General features: G+C 43.9%; 1 protein-coding gene across 1 annotated transcript in view; it reads left to right on the top strand.

Annotated features, from left to right (window-relative positions):
* Positions 1–10,778: 10,778 nt before the first annotated feature.
* FBLN5 (fibulin 5) overlaps positions 10,779–22,006 on the top strand; it is a 73,948-nt gene continuing 62,720 nt past the window's right edge. Inside the window, 4 exon segments of the mRNA XM_038405652.2 lie at positions 10,779–11,207; positions 13,409–13,463; positions 16,609–16,660; positions 17,774–18,004. Coding sequence (XP_038261580.1) covers positions 11,182–11,207; positions 13,409–13,463; positions 16,609–16,660; positions 17,774–18,004 — 364 coding nt within the window. The 5' untranslated portion in view covers positions 10,779–11,181.

The following is a 22,006-nucleotide window of genomic DNA, read 5'->3' as shown; positions in this document are numbered from 1 at the left end:
CAGGAGGCACAGCAAATTTCAAGACATTCAAAGTAAGTGTGCAGATTTTAGAGAATTTAGAATAGTCAACCTTTAAACAGAAAGCAATACCTCAACTTTAACTTGAGCAGAGTTGCTGCTCTGCTGTAATATATGTAAATAAGTAATGTGTCAGTAGATGGTGCTCAATATTTTGAATTGTCCACAGTTCTTTTTAGATGAATAAAAGTAGTTGTGTACTGCAAATGGTTCCCTTTGTGCAGCTCTTTACATCAGATTTTAACCAGAGTGGTGAGTGTGAAGATTGAGAAGGCGGTGGAAAGTGGTATTGCAGAAATTCCACTAAGGCAAACACCCATTCCTTTTTTCTGGAAATGGGTTTCTTCGTTGTACTCAAGACCAGCCCAGACAGTGGGTGTTATACTCTCCCAGCATATGGAAACAGGAAAAATAAAAACTTTTGTTATGTAATTCCCTCTCTAAAGGGAGCTGGTTAGCTGGAGAGTGCTCTGTTCTCCTCTTGTCCTCAGCAGATAGACCCTCTTCAGATTAGAATCATAGAAACATAGGGCTTGAAGGAACCTCAAGAGGTCATCTAGTCCATCCTCCTCTGCTGAGACAGGACCCAAGTCAACCTAGATCATCCCTGACAAATTTTTGTCTAACCTGTTTTTAAAAATCTCCAATGATGGGGATTCCATACTGGCGGCTGAACCAAAGCTTTTAGCCTGAGGTGTTCCTGTGTCAGCGACCTTGCTCTGCCTCCTTTTCTTGGCACTCTTAGTGAGTGTGAAATGTGATAGTGACCAAAATCAACTGAGCCAGAAGGCTGACCACCAGTCATATGAAGTGTGCCTCTCCACTATAAACATGGGTATTGATGAGCACAACTTAACTGCAGAGACGTTCATCTTATGTCTTGACCCACCCAAATAACTTGTCAGACACCCCTTTAGTCAAATCCTTTAGTGGAGAGGGAGTTCAGTAATCAAAAAGACCAAAAACACAATATAACTTTTTTTGTAGATCTCATAACTTGGGGGCCAATCTCATGATTTTTGGGGTCTGATTTATGATTTTGGACCCTTATTGGAAATACTCTAACTTTGGATAATCTGTTTTCAGAGTAGCAGCCGTGTTAGTCTGTATTCGCAAAAAGAAAAGGAGTACTTGTGGCACCTTAGAGACTCACAAATTTATTTGAGCATAAGCTTTCGTGAACTACAGCTCACTGGATAATCTGCAAGTTTAGCTACCTCACTGCTCACCCCCTTTCCATATCATTAATATATTAAACAACATGGTACCTAGCATACAACAATGATGCACTGCTGTTAACCTTTTGCCATGATGATATCATTTAATCCTACTTACTTTCTGTCTCCTAGACAGGTTTTGATCCATGACAATATTATGCCCCTCACCCCTTGCCTGCTAAATTTCTTTAGCAGCCTGTTTTGTGGGACCTTGTTAACGGCTTTTTGGAAGTCTAAATAAATTGTCAACTGGTTTTCCTTCATCCACTACTTTGACATGCTCAAAGAATTGTAAGAGATTAGTGAGACACAATTTCCTTTGCCTCGTGACATCAGCAAGTCACTAAGAGACAAACTTTCAAAAGTGGCCACTAGTGTTGGGTGTACAAATTGGGAACCCAGCTGTAGATGACTAGGGCCTGATTTTTTCAGTGGTTCAAAGCACAGGCAGTTTCCATTGACTTCAGTTGGACTTGTGTTGAGCACCTCTGAAAATCCTAGCCTTTGTGGCTAAAGCAGAGCACCCAAAATTAGAGACTGCTTTGGAAAGTGCTGGTCTTAACCTCTCTGTCCCTCAGTTTCCTCACCTGTAAAATAGAGACAGCTTCTAAACTCTCTGGGAAGATGATAACATGTAAAACACTTTAGCTCCTCAGATGGAAGATTCCATAAAGTATAACACATTATATTATATCCGTATTTAATTTCTATATGCATTTCTGTAGTCAGCATAAACTTCCCTGCATCTGTCTAGTAACATATCTCTGTAGTGTCTGTGTTGACCAATGTTTGAGTCAGTCCTAAGTGGAGCACAGGATCTGATCCAAGAGGTGACTATAACTGAACAGCTCAGTAATAGCGACCATAATGTAATTCAATATAACATCCTTGAAGGGCGGGGAAATGCATAGAAATCCCACCACAGTAGCATTTAACTTCAAAAAAGGGAAATACAGAAAAATGAAGAAGCTAGTTAAAAGGAAATTAAAAGGAACAGTCACAAGAGTGAAATGCCTCAAAGCTCATGAAAACTTTTTAAAAACACCATAATAGATGCTCAAACTACATGTATACCCCAGATCTAAAAAAAAGGGGGGGGGAATAAAAGGACAAAAAATGTCACCATGACTAACCAGCAAAATAGAAGAGGTGATTAGAATCAAAAAGGCATCCTTTAAAAATTGGAAGTCAAATTCTACTGCGGGAAATAGGAGACTAACTGGCAAGTCTAGTGTAAAAGTATAATTAGGCAGACCAAAAAAAAAAGGGGGGGGAATTTGAAGAGCAACTAGCAAAAGACTAAAAAAATTGCTGTTAGTTTTTATAAGTATATCAGAACCAGGAAGGCTGCTAAACAATCAGTTGGGCCACTGGATGATCAAGCTGCTAAAGAAACACTCAAGGAAACCAAGACGATTGCTGAAAAGCTAAATGAATTCTTTGCTTTGGTCTTCGCTTCAAGAGATGTGAGGGAGATTCCCACACCTGAGCCATTTTTTTTATGTGACAACTCTGAGGAACTCTCTCAGATTGAGGTGTCAGTAGAGGAGGTCTTGGAACAGACTAATAAATTAAACAGTAATAATACATCAGGACCAAATGGTATTCACCCAAGAGTTCTGAAGGAACTCAGCTATGAAATAGCTTATATACCACAGTTAATAGTTCTGCAATTGCTTAAATCAGTCTCTGTACCAGATGACTGGAGGATAGTTAATGTAATGCCAATTTTTTTTTTAAAGGATCCAGAGGTGATCCTGGCAATTACAGACCAGTAAGCCAAAATTCATTACCATGCAGATTGGTTGAAATAACAATAAAGAAGAGAATTATCAGACATAAAAATGAACAAGATATGTTGGGGAAGAGTCAACACAGCTTTTGTAAAGGGAAATCATGCCTCACCAATCTATTAGAATTCTTTGAGGATGTCAACAAGCATGTGGGCAAGGGTGATCCAATTGCTATGGTGTACTTGGACTTTTAGAAACCCTTGAAAGGCTTGTAAGCAAAGTAGCCAACCATGGAATAAGACGGAAGGTCCTCTCCTGGATCAGTAAGTAGTTAAAACATAGGAAATAAGAGTAGGAATAAAAAGTTAGTTCTTCTTTGAATGCTTGTTTGTCTATTCCATATTAGGTGTGTGTGCTCGCCACATGCACCAGTGCCAGAAGTTTTTTCCTTCAGCGGTATCCATAGGGGATCAGCTCTGGGGCCTCCTGGAGTGGTGCCCGCATGGCATGATATAAGGGGTGCCACTGGCTCCCCCACCCTCAATTCCTTCTTACTACCAGTGACTGTGATGGAACATATGCTGCTTTTGGCTAGTGTTTCGTTTTCTGTTTTTGTGAACTTTAAAAACCTGTAATATAGTTAGTAGTTTCTTAGTTACCCTTAGTAGTAGTTCTCAACTTTTCATTAGTCCCAAACGGGACTCAGCCGGGGGGACGGGGCATGCCCCAGTCCCCAGACTTTAAGCCGTGTGATCGCTGCAAATGGCCTATGCCCGTCAGCGATCCACATCCCAGCTGCCTAAGGTGCCTAGGCATAGGGCACGTAAGTGACAAGTGCCATATCTGCAAGTCCTTTAAACCTAGAATGAAGGAGGAGTGAGATAGTCATCTGAAAGCACTCCTAATGGAGTCGGCACTCCAGCACCAGAGCCGCGGTCCGACTCCGCACTGAGTACCATGCCTTCTGTGCACAGTCCTCCACCAGTGCTGTCCAAAAGCCAGCACTGGTCCCCCTCCATGGCTCCAGGGAAGAAGCCGAAAAAGACCGGGAGGGGAAGATCTCCTATCTCCTGTAAGGGACAGGAGAGGGCTGGGGGAGAAACGGGTAGCTCAAGTTCAGGAAGTCGGGCCCCAGCTCAAGTTGAGTTCAGCCCATCCCAGGCTTTGCCTGCAACCCCGGATAGTGTGGTGCAGGCCCTAGCCAGCTTCAGGTGCCGTCGACGCTCAAAGCTCTTTGAGTGGCTTAAGATATTCTGATGCTCCCAGTGCTGCTCACACTGGCTCCTGCGGTACCCCGGTCTCAGGGAAAACCACGTTGGGGCCTATGTGTGTGTTCCCACTTCAGAGATATCAATCCCCATTGAGAGGGACGTCCCGCCAGTATTTGCCTTCCCGAAGCCATCATGCCTCAGGACTGGGCAGGCAGGCTCAGTGGAGCCCTCTTTGGTCCCCGCACCAGGGGCACCGATTGAGGGACTCGAGGTGTACCTCGCCGGTAGATTGGCATGGACCCTCTGAGGCGCATGCCACCCAGCACCCCAGTCAGACACTGGAGAACACCGATTGCTGGGCCATCATTGACTGTCTCCAAAAAAGCAGTTGCCCTACTCTGGACGATCCTCCCAGCAACCGGTCCATAGTAGCTCCAGGTCCCGTTTGCTGTCCTGGTACAAGTCAAGTAGCGTGAGGTGTGGATTGCAGGTATCCGATGCAGATCCACCAAATGCTGCCGGTCCCCAAGAGCCCAACCAAGACAGTCTCACTCTGACAGGTCAACTTCAGGACGCAGTGACCACCACGGGTTGGACGAGAGCCACCGCTCAGCCACATCCTGGACACCCAATATCGATCACTCCGCTGGTAGCTCCGCCTTGGAGTGAGGTTCCCTGCCCAGGGACAAGCCCCGGTACCGGTGGTGCCATCTACATTATTAGAAAACCTGTCCTGTGGCTGGCACCATGGTATCCGTGGAACCCTTGGGGGTTCACCAACCTTCCCAGCTGCCTGATGTATGTCAGGCACCTCGGAGAGGCCAGCGGCCTTGGTATCCCAACCCCTCTGGTGCTGGAGACTTTGGAGAGTAAGACCCCACAGATCCAGGAGGACCCAGGGGAGCAACCTGCTGGACATGGAGGTTCCCGTGGTACCAGCATTGTTCTCGTCATTGCCGGACGAGGCTATTACGGGGCCCCCTCATCCAGTTCCTCAGGATGACGCCAAAGCGCACCAGAAACTCGCTTCTAACCTGGGGCTTCAAGCAGAGGAATTGGAAGAGCCTTTGGACTCTGTTTTGATGTCCTCGGCTCCTGCCAGGGTGGCGCTAACCCTTTGTGAAGGGGTTTCCAGAATCACAATGCCCTATGGCAGACCGCCTCTTCCCTGGCCCCTAACTCTAAAAGGGCCAAAGGCAAGTACTTTGTGCCAATCAAAGGGCATGAGTACTTATACTCTCCTCCCCCCCCACACACACAATTCCCTTGTGGTTGAGGTGATTAACCACAAGGAGAGGCAAGGACAACCCAGGGCCATCACCAAAATAAAGACTTGAGGAGGCTGGATTTCTTTGGATGTCAAGTTTATTAGTCTTCCAGCCTTCAGCTGAGAGTGGCCAACCACCAAACCCTCATTGGCCGATATGACTTTAATATGTGGTAAGCCATGGCCAAGTTCGAAGCTTCACTCCCTGAGGCTTCCAAGAAGCAGTTCAGAGCCAGCCTCGGAAGGACCAGCCCCATAAATGAGCCAAGGGTTACAAGCGCCACCTGAGCTACTTGCCTCCATCCTTGGCCCAGTTGGGCTCAATCCATAATAAGAAAGGGGCCAAACAGTCATTTTGAAGTGTGCCCGAGGGCGACCTACCAGACTATTCCCCGGATCCATCTTTCCCAGTGTTCTCCAACTGCCTTTCCCCTTTCCTCTCAGCGTGGACTGCTATAACTTCAGACCACTGGGTCCTCAGCACAGTGGAATTGTGTTATACCCTCCAATTCCTTTGTGTCCCCCCCTTCCCATCCGCCTTCCCCGTCCCTCTTCAGAGACCCCTCTCACATGAGTCTCCTCATGCAGGAGGTAAAAGGGTTACTACAGCTGGGTGCAGTGGAAGAAGTTTCTCTAAGTACAGGAACAAGGGGTTCTGTTCCTGGTATCTTTTAATCCCAAAGGCCAAGGGTAGTCTACAGCCCATCCTAGACTTGCAAGACCTCAACAAATACCTACAGCAGCAAAAGTTCTGCATGGTCTCTCTGGCTTCTATTATCCCCTCTCTAGATCCAGGAGACCGGTATGCCACCCTCGACTTGAAGGACGCATACTTCCACATAGCAATCTTTTGAGGACACAGATGCTTCCTCCAGTTTACGGTGGAGCCCCACCATTACCAGTTTACAGTCTTCTCATTCAGCCTGGTGACAGCACTGAGGGTATTTACCAAGTGCATGTCAGTGGTGGTGGCTTACCTTAGGTGCCAGGGTATCCAGATCTACCAGGACTTTGGCGCCTGGCTCGTCAAGGGTGGTTCCAGGTCTCAAGTCCAAAGGGATGTCTCAGTGCTTCAAGCCAGGTGCCGCTCTCTGGACCTACTGGTGAATGATAAAAAGTCTACATTAGTGCCAGTGCAGAGGATAGAGTTCACTGGAGCAGTCCTTGACACTACCTTCACCAGAGCGTTCCTGCCGCTGGAAAGGTTCCACACAATGGCGAACTTCATCACAGAACTCTGTGTTCCCTCTGATTAAAGCCAGGGTCTGCCTGTGCCTGCTGGGCCACATGGCAGTGTGCACTTACGTGGTCCACCATTCCAGGCTCCAGATGCGGCCCCTGCCTCAATGGCTGGTGACAATCTATTCTCAGTCCCAAGACCCCCTGGAGATCATGCCATTCCCCTGGTGATACTTATCTCGCTGAGATGGTGGACCGACTGCAGGACAGTCCTAGAAGGGTTTCCGTTCGACAACCCTCCTCACTCCATCGAGTTGGTGTCAGACGCCTTGGACCTCAGCTGGGGCGCACATCTCAGCAACCTCCAGACACAGGGATGTGGTCCCCGGAGGAGGCACGGTTACACATAAATGTTGAAGAGTTCCAAGCAATCCAGCTGGCATGCAGAGTCTTCTTGTCTCACCTGTCAGGCAGGGTGGCACGAGTCCTGGCGACAACATGGCCTTGATGTTCTACATCGATAGGCAAGGGGGAGTGAGCTCGTTGTTTGTCTGTCAGGAGGCGCTCCGTCTGCGGGACTTCTGCATCAGCCACAAAATCCACCAGGAAGCTTGTCACCTTCCCAGCGTCAGAAATACAAAGCAGACCAGCTCAGCAGTAACTTCTCCTCTCACTATGAGTGGTTGCTCCATACAGTGGTAGCCTACATGATCTTTCAAAGATGGGAACTCCCCAAGTAGACCTGTTTCGCTACCAGACAGAACAGGAAATGCCACCGGTTTTGTTCTCAACATGGTCTGAGACTTCTCTCTGATGACGTCCTCCTGTCATGGTCAGGGAGCCTGATGTATGCGTTCCCTCCGATTGCACTTATCAGCAGGGCCCTGACAAAGGTCGAGGAGAGACCAGACTCAAGTTATCATGATCACCCTGGCATGGCCTTGCCAGCATTGATTCGGCACGCTCATGAGCCTGTCAGCAGCCCCTCCCTGGCCCCTGCCCAACCAACTGGACCTGCTGTTGCAGGACCATGGTCGGCTCTTGCACCTCAAGCTCGGGTCCCTCCATCTCTCACCATGGAAGTGCGTGGCTGAACCCGGAGGAGTGGACCTGTTCAGAAGGAGTCCAACAGGTCCTCTAGGAAGGTAGGAAGCCCTCAACTAGACTGACTTACCTGGCCAAGTGGAGAGGTTTTCCCGCAGGGCATCCGAATGGGGTATCTCTCCCTTGTGTTCCTCCATACAGGCTGGACTACCTGCTTCACTTGAGGAACCGGTGCCTGGCACACTCTTCCATTAGAGTGCATCTTGTTGCCATCTCTGCTTTTCACCCACCAAACCAAGGACAGATGGTATTCTCCCATGACATAATAGACAGATTCTTGAGAGATCTGAAGAGACTCTTCCCACAGGTGTGGGCTCCTGTCCTGCAGTGGCATCTTAATTTGGTCTTCTCTAGCTCACTTGCCCACCCTTTGAACCGCTAGGGTCCTGCTCCCTTTCCCAGCTGTCATGGAAGGTCATGTTCCTGGTGGCAGTGACGTCAACGAGACGGGTCTTGGAAATTAAAGCCTTGACCTCAGAACTGCCGTACACAGTCTTCTACAAAGATAAGGTTCAGTTGCGGCCCCAGCCGGCCTTCCTGCCAAAGGTGGTCTCCACCTTCCATATGAACCAGGACATCATCTTCCCAGTGTTCTGTCCCAAACCGCACAAGACTAGTGAAGAGAGGCGTCTTCACACCTGGATATCTAGAGGGCCTTGACTTTTTACTTAGAACATACCAAGCCTTTCTGTAAATTGACTCAACTCTTCATCACTACAGTGGATAGGATGAAGGGTCACCTGGTGTCCTCACAGAGGATTTCCAATTGGATCACCTCATGTATAAGGACATTTTACGACCTGGCGGGGATTCTGCCACCGCCGATTGTCAGAGCCCACTCGACGAGAGCTGAGGCATCTTTGGCGGCCTTCCTGGTGCACATCCCTATCCAGGATATCTGTAGAGCTGCAACATGGTCCTCAGTCCATGCATTTACCACTCATTATGCCATCACTCAGCAGGCCAGGGATGACGCTGGGTTCGGCAGAGCTGTGTTGCAGTCTACACATCTGTGAACTCCTACCCACCTCAAGGGGCACTGCTTTGGAGTCAACTAATATGGAATGGACAAGAGCAAGCACTCAAAGAAGAAAAGATAGTTACCTTTTCCGTAACTGTGTTCTTTGAGATGTGTTGCTTATGTCCATTCCATGACCTGCCCTCCTTCCCCACTGTCGGAGTTTCCGGCAAGAAGGAACTGAGGGTGGGGGGAGTCAGCAGGGCCCTTTTTACCACGCCATGCAGGCATCACTCCAGTGGGTGCCAAAGCCAGTCCCCTACAGATACTGCTGAGGGAAAAACTTCTGGCACCAGTACATGTGGTGAGCACACACACCTAATATGGAATGGACATGAGCAACACATGTCGAAGAACACCAGTTACAGAAAAGGTAATTGTCTTTTTTCACAGTGGAAAGAGGTAAATGAACATCATAGATCCCAATACAGATTCCTGGGGGACCCTGCTAATGTGTTCATAAATGATCTGGAAGAGGGGGTAAAGAGTGAGGTGGTGAAGTTTTGCAGATGATACTAAATTATTCAAGATAGTTAAGTCCAAAGCTGATCTAAAAGAATTACAAAGGGTTCTCACAAAATGGCAGATGAAATTCAGTATTGATAAATGCAACGTAATGCATATTGGAAAAAATTATCCCTACTATATAGGCAAAATGATGGGTTCTAAATTAGCTGTTACCACTCAAGAAAGAGATCTTGGAGTTGTGGCTAGTTCTCTGAAAACATCTGCTTGTGTGCAGTAGCAGGCAAAAAAGCTAACGGAATGTTAGAAACAATTAGGAGAGGGATAGATAATAAAACAGAAAATATCACAATGCCACTATATACATCCATGGTACACCCACACCTTGAATACTGTGTGCAGTTCTGGTCGTCCCATCTCTAAAAAGATGTATTAGAATTGGAAAGCTGCAGAGAAGGGCAACAAAAATGATGAGGGGTATGGAACAGCTTCCGTATAAGGGGAGATTAAAAAGACTGGGATTGTTCAGTTTAGAAAAGAGATGACTAAGAAGGTATATAATAGAAGTCTATAAAATCATGGATGGGTGGAGAAAGTGAATAAGGAGGTGTTATTTACTCCTTCACGTAACACAAGGATCAAGGGTCACCCAATGAAATTAACAGGTAACAAGTTTAAAACAAACAAAAGGAAGTACTTCTGCACACAACCCACAGTCAATATGTGGAATTTGTTGCCAGGGGATGTTGTGAAGGCCAAAAGAATAACTAGGTTCAAGAAATAATTAGAATTCATGGAGGATAAATCCATCAATGGCTATTTGCCAAGATGATCAGGGATGTAAACCCATGCTCTGGGTGTTGCTAAACCTCTGACTGCCAGAAGCTGGGACTGGATGACAGAGGACTGGTCACTTGATATTGTCCTGTTTGCTTCATTGCCTCTGAAGCATCTGGCTCTGCCCACTGTCAGAAGACAGGATACTGGGCTAGATGGACTATTGGTCTAACCCAGGATGACCGTTCTTATATATGTTCCACTTGCCATACTAAAGGTCTGTGGCAAAGTCACACAACACCTGAAAAAGTATTTCTCCTTCTCCCTCTTCAATCAAAGCTGCAGCCTTAAAGCAGACAGAAGGAAAGTGCTTTGGGTTTCCTGAGAAATCTTCCATTTTACAAACTGAAGCCTTAAGTTTGGTGTCACCTTGAAAATGGCCAAAGTTTCAGACAATGCAGTTACTTCCCCTTGAATGTCTAATTTGTTTTCTCTTGTTTTGAAATAAATCAAAATTATATAGCCCCTTTAATTGCAATTGCCATGTATTTAAGTAATTCATCTCCAGGAGGGCCAGAGCTTTCATCAGTACGCCATTGGCATGAAGTATTGTAGTGCTGCATATTCATCATCCAAGCTGAGACACCAGCTACAGGGCCCCAGTTTTTTGCTCTGAACGAAAAGAAAACAGTCCCTTTTCCAGCCCCTTGATAAGGGATTCTATCCAATAACAATGCTGCTTCTGCACGAGGCACGTTTACTTGTAAAGTTTGCAGTAGGAGAGGCTTTCCTTAAAGTCGTGAGTCTTTTATCCTGGCAAGCTCCTCAAGATTGTTGTGAGGAGTCTAGCCAGTTGGTGAGCTCTCTAATCTAAACCAGCTGTCCCCAGACTGAGGCCCCCATTTGCATTGTTTAACATACTTAGAAAATGAAGTGTTCATTTTTAACATTCCTCCTCCAATTGGTTTAATGCTGAATTACAGAAGAGAACTAAGCAAAACCAGGTGCTTTTGCTGTATTCTCTCCAGTGTCTGAGGAGGAGCAGACCTCTCCCTGCCCTGTCTATTATTTGGTATTTCATTCTTTGGAATACAAATGACTGAGGAACTCAAGTGCTAGCAAAACGCCGATGTTCAGACACGTTTTTTAGTTATTCAGCAGTGCAGACTTTTTTTTCCATCTTTCCTAACCAATGTTGGACATGCAAGAAGTAAAGAGGTAGGTACTGTGATCAAACTTTTTTACTCACTGAATGGAAACCTACTCATGGAAAACGTCTGTGGCTACAAGTCCCTATGCCAGTTCACTCACTAAAGCCATTTGCAAAAAGACAGGATCTTAATGATCAGAGATCGGGTAAAGCTCTTTTTGTTTGTTATAAAAGCTGTGCTGTCCCTAGCAATTTCTGTCTTGATCTGTGCTGTATCCTGCATTTAGGAATCTGTCTCTTGTGGGAATGCTGGATTGCTATAGTGAAGGGTCTTTTGGCTAAAATCACAGCTGCTTTCTCCGCAGATATGATTCACAGTAATTTAAACTTCACTAGCTATGGTTGCAGAAGTTAATTGCTGTTTTATAACATTTTGTCTGCTGATTAAACCAACAGGACCAGCTTAAAGCAATGTTTTCGGGTTGTGTTGTATGTCTGTTAATAATTCTCAGGGGGATGAGGGATCTGATAGTGTAAAGTAAAGTGAAGTAGTGATTGCAGCCCAAACCCACCATCAGGAAATTCTCTGTATTCTATCACCTTCCCCATAACTCAGAAGAACCTAGTGGCTCTTAATTCTTGAAACTGAAGGATGTATATAGTTGTGGATACTGTCAGTAAGTATATAAGAATTTTTGCTGTACAACAGTGAGTAGCCCTATTAGGAACTTTTAACATAGAGTGATAAAACTTTTCATTTCCTTCCGTTATTCCTGTTTCTATATACAAAATGAATGTGCAGTAATGTACACAGTGCATGTTTGAGAAAATGTGCTCTATCCCTCAAAAGGATTTAAGGGATCCATAAAAGAGATGCGGTCATAAATGGATGATACAGTGCCTTAAATGCATTACCTCCATTTCTAGGGGGGAAAGTCTTTACAGAATTTGCCTGTTTGCGTCACTACAAAACTTGCCAAACAAGTAACATTTGCCTGTTACACTGCTCCATGAACAACCATGTTAGGGGTTGTGTGTACTTTTCGGTGCTTATTCCTCAACTAAAACATACTGATGTTTTAAAATATGCCTGTCAATTTGTGAGTAGTCTTGTCTGATGTACCTATTAGGTCATGTTCAGTACCTTGACTTGCTCTACGAATCACAGACAGAGATAAAAGAGCCTGCAGGGAAAGTTGGCTGGTCCTTTAGTTAGCAGAACTGAGGCTACCTAAAATTTTCCTGCTTCCCAAGTTGTTTTTTTAAATATACTGTATTCGCTATAGACATTCAGTAATAGTCTCCAGTGTAAACAAGACATGGCTCTAAAATGTATTGAAAAGGACCTTTATATAAGAAACTGGAAAACATTGAAATTAAAGTACGCAAAATAAAATAAATTTCTGATTGTTCTTTCCAAATTTAAATCTGGCACTAGTTAATATCCAACACTTTGATATGGCCAGGGTATTTATATGGTCAGAGCATACTTCCAGTCCTGTAGATCAGGGCTCAAGCTACAGCCAAATATTTAATAGCTAAGGGCCAGATTCTGTCACCGAGAAGTAACTTGCTTTACAAAAAGTCCTTTGGAAATACATTGGCCAGACTCTGAGCTGCTGTAAATCAGCACGGTTTCATTGAAGACACTGATTTATATCAGCTGCTGATCTGGCACAATGCATCTACTTGCAGAGCAAGATAATACTTAGTGTGAGTAAAGAGGCAGAATCTGACCCTAGGAAATCAGTTGATTTGGAGTACTTTCTTGGGGATGAAGCTTGGTCTAGTCCTCTAATGACTTGTTCAGTGGGGTTTGTGCTTCAGTTTATCCATCTGCAAATTGTGTACAATACTTACCTAACTCCTAAGGATGTTGTAGACTAAATTAATGCTTGTGAAGGGTTTTGAGATTCTCAGAGGAAAGGTGCCACAGAGGGGATAAAGTTTTATAACTGACTATTATAAACTTACCCTTTGAAGGGCTTGTGTATAGCCTATAATAAAGGACATGGACATTAGCCTACAGATATTTAGGGCCTGATTCTGATCTCACTGATGTATGTCCAGAGTAAGATCACTGACTTCACAGAGTTCTGAATCTGGGCCATATACTTAATGTTATATGTCATCAGCCAAATTCATCTATAGTAAGGCTCTGTGGGGTGAACTGGAGTTAGACCAGAGATTGATTTGGCCTCGTATCTAAATCTGTGAAATGAACATGTGCATCAAAATGTTTACACCTTATTTTCTATGTGTATTACAGGATACTGACTGTTTTCATGCTGGCCACCTGCCTTACACACCCTGGGAAAGCACAGGTGAGATGAGCACACCGAAAACATATACTTTCTTACATTAAAGCATTTCATAGCACGAGGCTTACTTGGATAGCAGGTGAATAGGAAATCTGTGGTCTGGGGCTTAGATGAACAGGAAGCTATGTGGTCTAGGGTTTAGCATGGAGAAATGGTAGCCAGCAGAATCCTGGAGTCTAATGTGGACTGTCAACTCAGCAGGAAATTCTTGGAGAAAGACAGGCCTCAAAGAAAACCAGACACTGCCTCTGAACTAAGTAGTCGTTGAAAATGAATGCGCAAAAGCACCCACAAAGGAGCTTTGAGTCCTGACTTCTGCCAGTGACGACCCTCCGTGTTTGGAACACCCATTGATTTGAATGGGAATTCTGAGTGGGGGAAAAAGAAAAGGAGTACTTGTGGCACCTTAGCGACTAACAAATTTTTAGAGCATAAGCTTTTGTGAGCTACAGCTCACTTCATCGGATGCATTTGGTGGAAAAAACAGAGGGGAGATTGATATACACACACAGAGAACATGAAACAATGGGTTTATCATACACACTGTAAGGAGAGTGATTTGTTAGTCTCTAAGGTGCCACAAGTACTCCTTTTCTTTTTGCGAATACAGACTAACACGGCTGCTACTCTGAAACCTGTGTGGGGAAAGTTTCCAGGGTCCAGCCCTAGGCCTTTCACCCGTGGGTTTGGAAGCCTGGTGATGTCATCCTAGTCTTCATTCTAATTCCTGGGAATATCAGGAGCATTGGAGCTCAGGATTGAGGGATATTACATTAGTAGGGCTGAATAAAGAAGTTTACACAGTTCCTGCCTGAATTAAGCCTGGCTCAAGCAAATTTTATTAGTCCTTCATGTTCCTGGGCATTAAAGTCACTGTAAATTAGGGGGGGAAATCAAAGAGATGGAAACTCTGTTAGACTCTGATTTGAAGGTAATAGTCCTATATTGTTCAGGGCTGTGTTTCCAAATACCTTTTACAGAAGGGTTTGAAATTTAGTTGGTTTTTTTCTCTGTCGGATTGACAGTTGACTGCATGTGGCTTGTTAATTGATATTTTGCCAATATTAGAGCTGGCAAAAAACAATTTTCCCGTCCTGTGAGAATTTTGGAGATTTTGAATTTTTTTCCCATCCTGAATTGGGATGAAAGGTGGAAATATCAAACATTTTTACAAACTGAAAATAAAATTGTAAAAAATTGGATTGTCAATTGAAATTTTTTTTTCTTTTTATAATTTTGAAATGTTTCATTCTGATTTGGACATTTTAAATTTTTTTAAACTTTTTTTTGGCTATAAATTAAAGTTCAAAACAAAGTCATTCCCAGCTGAAAAATGGAACTCTTTCATTTTGAAAATGTCAAACTTTTTTTTAGTTTTTTTTTTTTTTTTTTTTTTTCAAAACAAGACATTTGTTGAAACCAACCTAATTCCCACAGTTTGTTTCGACTAATTGGCCTTTTTTGATTAAAAGATTTTTCATCTAAAAGTTCCCAACCAGCTCTAGCCAACATAGACAACAGCCAAGAGATGTGAAGCATGTCGCTGTAGCTAGATGAACAGGTTAGACGCACGCAAAGTATGTGTGTTCTGTACATGGCAGACTGAAAATAGACTCTCCATCAGAATACCTTTGGCTTCCTCCAGATGATGCTAAAACATCTCAGAATGTCAAAGTAAGTGCCGGCAGAATTCCCTACCACATGATCTGTAATTTTAGGTGATGGCCTGGAATGCTCTTGTGGGTGGATGGAGGGTTAGATACATGATCATTCATGTATTTCCTGACATGTCCCCTTAACCCCCTTAAAAATGCCTGTCTCAGTGCCTTGTTCATTCCACTCTATCACTCCCACCTGCAGTTTACATTGCTACCAAATATGCATGACACTTTCCCTTCCCAGCTCACCAAGGCAACACTTTCTACTGATTTCAAACACTTTTAGAAAACTCACTTCTCCCTTGATGCCCAGAAGAAAATCACTAAGTACTCCTGCCCTCTGGTTCTTCCAGTGCATCTGTCTTCAATGTCCCTGTTTCTTACACTGTCAGTGTAACCTACTGACAGATTGGGTGTCATGTTCCCCTCTACTGGCTGATCAACTGTTACCAGCTGATGGACTGATCCAAAACCCATTGAAGTCAATAGCTGTCTTTAACTGACTTCCTCTGGGCTTTGGAGGAGGCCCTACAGGAGTTACTTCTGTAGCTGATGTGGAGAGGGCTCTGCTGGCATACTAGAGACCTCTGTTCAAGCCCAGCTGAAGGTCTGTGTGGTGAGGTGAGAGGACTGCTGTAAAGCTTGCACCCTTGAAAAAAAGCTTCCTCTAAGGATTTGTCTACAGTAGGATTTTAAAGGTGTGGTATTAGCAACGAGTCTAGGTGTGTGCTAAGGTGGTCGAGTTATACCCTAGGTTCCAACTCCACCAGCTTAGCATGTGTTTAAAAGTATATATTGCCTTGTCGACACTAGAGTTGGCTAACAACTTTTAACAACACACCTTTTCTCCTCATCAAGACAAGTGCTAACAGGACATATAATAATAATTCCTACATCTTATAATGCACTTTTCATCCATAGATCTTGAAGTGCTTGACAAAACAGGTGGTCAGTATTATTATTCCCATTTGACAGATGGAGAAACTGAGAGGGAGGTGACTTATGAATCAAGTAATATTACCATTGGAAGAGACCTCAGGAGGTCATCTAGTCTAACCCCCTTCTCAAAGTAGGACCAACACCAACTTGCCTAAGGTCACTCAGATTAGTGGCACAGCCAGAAATTGAACCCAGCTCTCCTGAGTCCCAGTCCAGTGGCCTATCCGCTAAGCCACTGGCAGACTAAGTTGTGGTTTCTCCATTAGAGAATGACAGCCTGCAACTGCTACCCACTTAGAAAATGACTGCGTGAGCTAAAGCAAGAGGTCTGTGCTGTGGTGATGAAAGTTCTGAGTTCAAAGCCTACTGACTTCCCATGTGAGAGTCATGACACAGGTCCTTTGGCGAAGAGACTCTGTTCATTTTTTGCATACTGTACAGTGCTGAACACATCACACTATAATAATAATCTAGATGATCATGTGATATTTTTTGGGGGGGTCATTATCCCATTTCACAATCACTGAGTGTCCTTTCTTTTCTTGTTTTAGCAGCAATGCACTAACGGGTTTGACCTGGATCGTGCCTCTGGGCAATGCTTAGGTAGGATTTTGACTGAATCAATTCATTTACACTGGGGTTCAGACCCCCTGGCTTTGTTAAATTAATAATGTGCTACTATCTGTGTATTTTGGCTGAAGGGGATGCTCTCCGTGTCTGGCAAATATATATCAATTATGCACAAGCCTTTTTGTTCACTCGCATCATTCGTTCAATATGAAAATGTCAATGTTCAGACTGAGTGCGTGCTTTTCGCATGGCTGTGTTGATGAGAGTTTGGGAGCTCAGTCTAGTTGCCAGAGAACAGGGAATCAGCATCATAAATACCCACTACTTGCTACTTTTGGCAGCTTCAGCCTGGAGACCATAGAGAGTTCCTCTTACCCTCTAGTTCAGAATTAAGGTGCACTTTGGGGCAGTGCAGGGAAGCTTGCACTTTGCCCGTGCACCATCTTTTCTGTGGATGAACAGAGGACTTCAGTCTCCGGGGCTGTCAGTATAGCACCTTCTATACGCTAACAAATAGTAAGATAAAAACGGAGATGCCTTTCTAAGCTGCCTAGCAGTTCCATCCTCCCAGCCAAGGAAATGCTCAGATCCTAATAATTTCTCTGCATCTTTCTAAGGTCAAGACGACAAAAATCCCACTGAGACCAAAAAAGAGACCTGAACCAAATTCCCAGATTTGAACATCTCAAACTTTGTGTGTGGGAGGCACTGCGGAGTCCCAGATCAGGATCCAAGTTTCACAGCTGGGCAAACCACACCACCAGTGTTTTGAAATCTGGATCTGAATGTTGTGGCTTGGACAGATCCATTAGGAGAAACAGGCTGTAGGACGCTCTCGCAGTGTGTAATCGGTGTTTACAGGGAGTGTCTATAGAAAAGAAAAGTATGGTTTTTTTCCTGATGGTAAAGTAGAACAAGTAGAACACGTGCTAGGTTGAAAATATGTGCTGTTTCCTGTTATGATGTGGGCTGACTTCAAAGTGAGACTCCACAAAGGAAGCTTTTCCTAGCACACTCCGTGTAACACACATTCAGCAAAATCCCACGTAAACCATATCATATGTGCTGTTCTGTGCATGTGTCACATTAAGGACCAATTGTGGAAATTGCTGATCTAATTGCCATTCTATTACTACATCCTTCCAGATATTGATGAATGTCGGACTATTTCTGAGGCCTGTAGAGGAGATATGGTGTGTGTTAATCAGAATGGTGGCTATTTATGCATTCCCCGAACAAATCCAGTTTATAGATCACCATATCTGAATCCTTATTCAAACATTTATCCACCACCACCAGCTCCCAACTACCCCACTGCTACAAGACCTCTGATGTGTCGGTTTGGCTATCAAATGGATGAAAACAACCAATGTGTTGGTAAGTAGCAGAACACTTTATATATTTTAAAGCTAGAAAGGATCGCTGTGATGATCTAATCTAACCTGCTCCATAACTGAGGCCAGTGTCACACATTAATTCTTGCTTGAACCCTGGTAACTTGCGTTTGAACTATAGCATTTATCATAGAAGGACATATGTTATGCTTCTTGTATGGTCTTAGTTCAGGGCAAGCAAAGGTATTTTCTCCAGTCTGCATATTTTCTTTAAAAATGAAAATCCATCCTGGTGATTTGAAAGATGGCTCTGTCAGGTGATTTATTGGCACATACAGTATATGTATTTCCACTATCATGAGTCTGTCCTTGAGAGAAAGGAGGGTCTGTGTTTAAAGAACTGGAGTGGGATTCGGGAGCTCTAGGTTCAATTCCAAGCTCTGCCACAGACTTCTTGTATGACCTTGGGCAAGTCTCCTAATCTCTGTGCCTCAGATCCCCATCTGTAGAATCGGTATAATAAGACTTCCTTTCTCCCACCATTTGTCTGCCTTGTCAGTTTAGACTGTAAGCTCTTTGGGACAGGGACTGTCTCTTACTATATGTATGTATAGTGCCTAAAACTAGTATTATTACTAGGATAACTTTAATGCCTAAAGGCCTCAACTAAAAGTGGGCCCCACGGTACTAAACACTGTACAAACATACAGTAAGAAACAGTCCCTGCCCCAATAGAGTGCGGATCCTGTAACACAAATAATAAATAACTATTCTTACTGTTTCCTCCGTTTTGTAGCTTTTCTAGAGGTGCATCTTTTGGGCTTGATTCTGACCCCATGCACACCACTCTTACCCAGCTATGATGCTTACTATCCATGGAATTTCTCCTGATTTACATCAGTTTAAGTGAGAGAGAATCACAGCCATTTTTGTTTTTTTATTTATTTTTTTCTAGCTTCAACAGTACAGCTTGTAAGCCAAATTCTAAACTGACATGGGTGTATCAGACATAATGCCACTAATCAGCAGAGTTACTTTGTTAAACAGTTAAACTGGTATCAGTGAGATCACACTCCGGCTCCAAGTGTTCTGTAGTACAGGCGTTATGGATTCAGCCTCTGTCATTGACTCAATGTGTAACCACTATCTTTTGCTGCACCTCAGTTATCCCACCTGTAAAATGGAGAAAAGAACTGTTGGAAAATTTGGGTTTTCAACAAAATGATTTTTTCATGAAAATGTCTGCTTTCCACAGAAGAATATTTTTTTCATTGAAAAACTGAATGCCCAAATCCTTAAACATTTGTATTTGGATATGCTGCTGCAATGCCTCATAGGAGTTGTAGTTCAATTTCCTCATGTCCCTGTTCTTCTCTAGGGGTTCAGTTATATCTCCCATGATGCACCACAGCCAGGGACTCCCATGATGAACTGCCTTCCCTCTCTAAGAGGGAAAATCCTGATGCATGATGGGAAATGTAGTCTGACCAGCCAATAGAGAAGAATGGGAACTTCAGGCATCCAAACAACAATTCCCATAAGGGAAGCATTTCTGAATCAATACATTTTGGTTTTCAGACAAAATATTTCTGGATTTTTGCAGAAATTTTTTTGTATATGAATTTTTGCCAAAACATTAAATTTTTCATGGGGGAAAAACAGCTGTAATAATAATGGATGTTGTGAAGTTTAATTTGTTAATTTTTTGAAAAGAGTTTTGAAATCCGCAGATGACGGGTGTTGTGAGTTAAGTATAGTATTAACTAGTCCTACTGACCCAATTCATATCATTTATGATGTATGTCAGTTTGGAAACTTCTGGGAATGTTTTGTATTTTCCTAACTTTGATGTAGATGGGCCACTAAGTGCAACAGTTAAAATTAAAAGTAAGTGCTGGACTTGGAGGGCACAAAAAAGGATCTCACTTCCCACTCTGAAATTTTGGGCTGTCCTTTCTGTTATGTCCACACCCATCCCTAAAAATCAAAGTGATTAGGATTATTAAACCTTCTGTGTGGGACTTGCAAGCCCGAGCACATAATGGTTCCTGTAGGGGCTTTTGGAACTATGAAGGCCAATGCTTCTTTCAATCTGCACCATTCCAGTAGAGCCACCTGGAGTTGTGAATACAGCAATTAATTGCTAGGGGAGGCTGTGCTGAATGCAACCACCGACCAGAATAGCAGGGAAAAGATGGAGAGTGGCCCATCAGAAACACAATTAGCTGGAAGCATTTTCTGAACCTCCCCATCAGGTTTGAACTGAGGCAGATAATAGTTAGTGTTTGTGTAAGAGGACAAAGAACAAAGCTTAAAGAAAGAAAACAAAACCTGGCCACAACCATTGGGTCTCCACTGGGTTTGACTTTGTTTTAAACTGTGTATTTATTTAGTGAAATGCTCTAGAGACAATTTGTGTTTCACTTCCCTGAGATGGGCACGGTAGGCACCTAAGCAGACAGTATAAAATATTGTCATGCTTTGCTGTAGCATCTGTAAGTTCCTCTGCTGTAACCGTAGGGCCCATTTTAGTATTTCTTCTACACCCAGAACACTGTATTTTATGGAGGAAAGGTTCACCCTTGCGCTCAGGGTTTAAGTAATGGATTGGCCTTGTTCTGACCCCTTGCATGGGGTGAATTTCACCAGGCGTACACAAGAAATACTGAACCAAAGGGGTGCCTGAGCCATAAAAACAACTGCCAGTGTCAATGACCCTTCAAGCTGCCCCCACCCTTCCCCACTTGTCAATATTCCAGGCCCATAGAAACCTTGGACAGTTTTTTACAATGAAGTTTTCAAAGATGCTCACTACCAGCCTAAGTACTTCTACTGAGGTCCATGGGACTTTTGGCCATTGAATTCAGTGGGAGTGGAGGTAGTCTAGTGCCCTCTTGTTCTATGGAGCGTAGGTTATAGAAACTCTCTCAGATCACATTTAGGGTTTATAAATACCCTTTTGCCAAACTAATGCAATAGAAATCTTTACTTTTCTCTTTTTTTAATTTCCAGTGGAAACATTCTTTTTAATGAATAAGCCATTCCCTGACAAACCTGTTTTCACTATCTGAGCTGAGAGAGATGCAAGAACACTGTGAGAGGGTCTATCTATTCCCTCCTGCCAGCTGGTTGGCTAGCCAACTCTTCATTTGCCTTGACTCCCCAAGGAATGCACACCCCAGGTGGTTCAAATAATAATCCCCCTCCTAGGGGCTGATTTATTCCAACATAGCTAAAGATAAACTTAAGTAGTTCCTCTCCTAGTCAGGAAGAGTTCACAAAGAATCCATCCCTTTCTAGCCCTCCAGGCCTCATCCTTTCTGGCCAGAGTCACAGGAGCAAGGTGAACAGATTCCTTCCCCAGTCCTGCCACTGCTTGGCTCTCCTCAATCCTAATACAGTCCTCACCCACAATTCTGCAGCCAGAGAGCCTACCCGTAGATCCTCTTGCACTGGGTGAAAAGAAGCCCCTCTTATAGTATGCACTGCTTCTGACTCCCCTCCTGAGAGTCTTTTGAAAATTTTGTCTCTCTCACCAACAGATGATGGTCCAATAAAAGACAGAGACAATCACCTACCTTGTGTCCCTAATATCCAGGGGCTAACACAGCTACAAGGACCCTTTTCCATCGGTGTAGGAACAATACCTCCCTGACTGATGGCTTTCTTCTCTCCATCTACACTGTGGTTAGGTCGCACAGCTATGTTGCTTAGGGGTGTGGATTTTTCATACTCCTGAGTGATGTAGCTCTGTCAAGCTAAATTCTAAGTGTAGACCAGGCCTTGGGGTTGGCAAATGCAGTGTTCATTACACCAGTAAAAAGTGTGTGTAACCTGCTACTTAGAATGGGAATGATTTATGCCCACTCTGGACTTTATTTGCACTGGTGTAAACAGCAATCTCACTCATGAGCTTTAACCTGACAGTATCCCTTTTAATTTATATAATTTCTGACTCTTTTCCTTTCAAATTGTAGGCTGCTTAACTATCATAATGCCCCTTTTGTTAGAAGAACTCAGTCCAGGAACTGTTGGCAAGACTGGA

Source organism: Dermochelys coriacea, chromosome 6, assembly GCF_009764565.3.
Source record: "Dermochelys coriacea isolate rDerCor1 chromosome 6, rDerCor1.pri.v4, whole genome shotgun sequence".
Classification (NCBI taxonomy): Eukaryota; Metazoa; Chordata; order Testudines; family Dermochelyidae; genus Dermochelys; species Dermochelys coriacea.
This window is presented reverse-complemented; position numbering and strand designations above follow the sequence as displayed.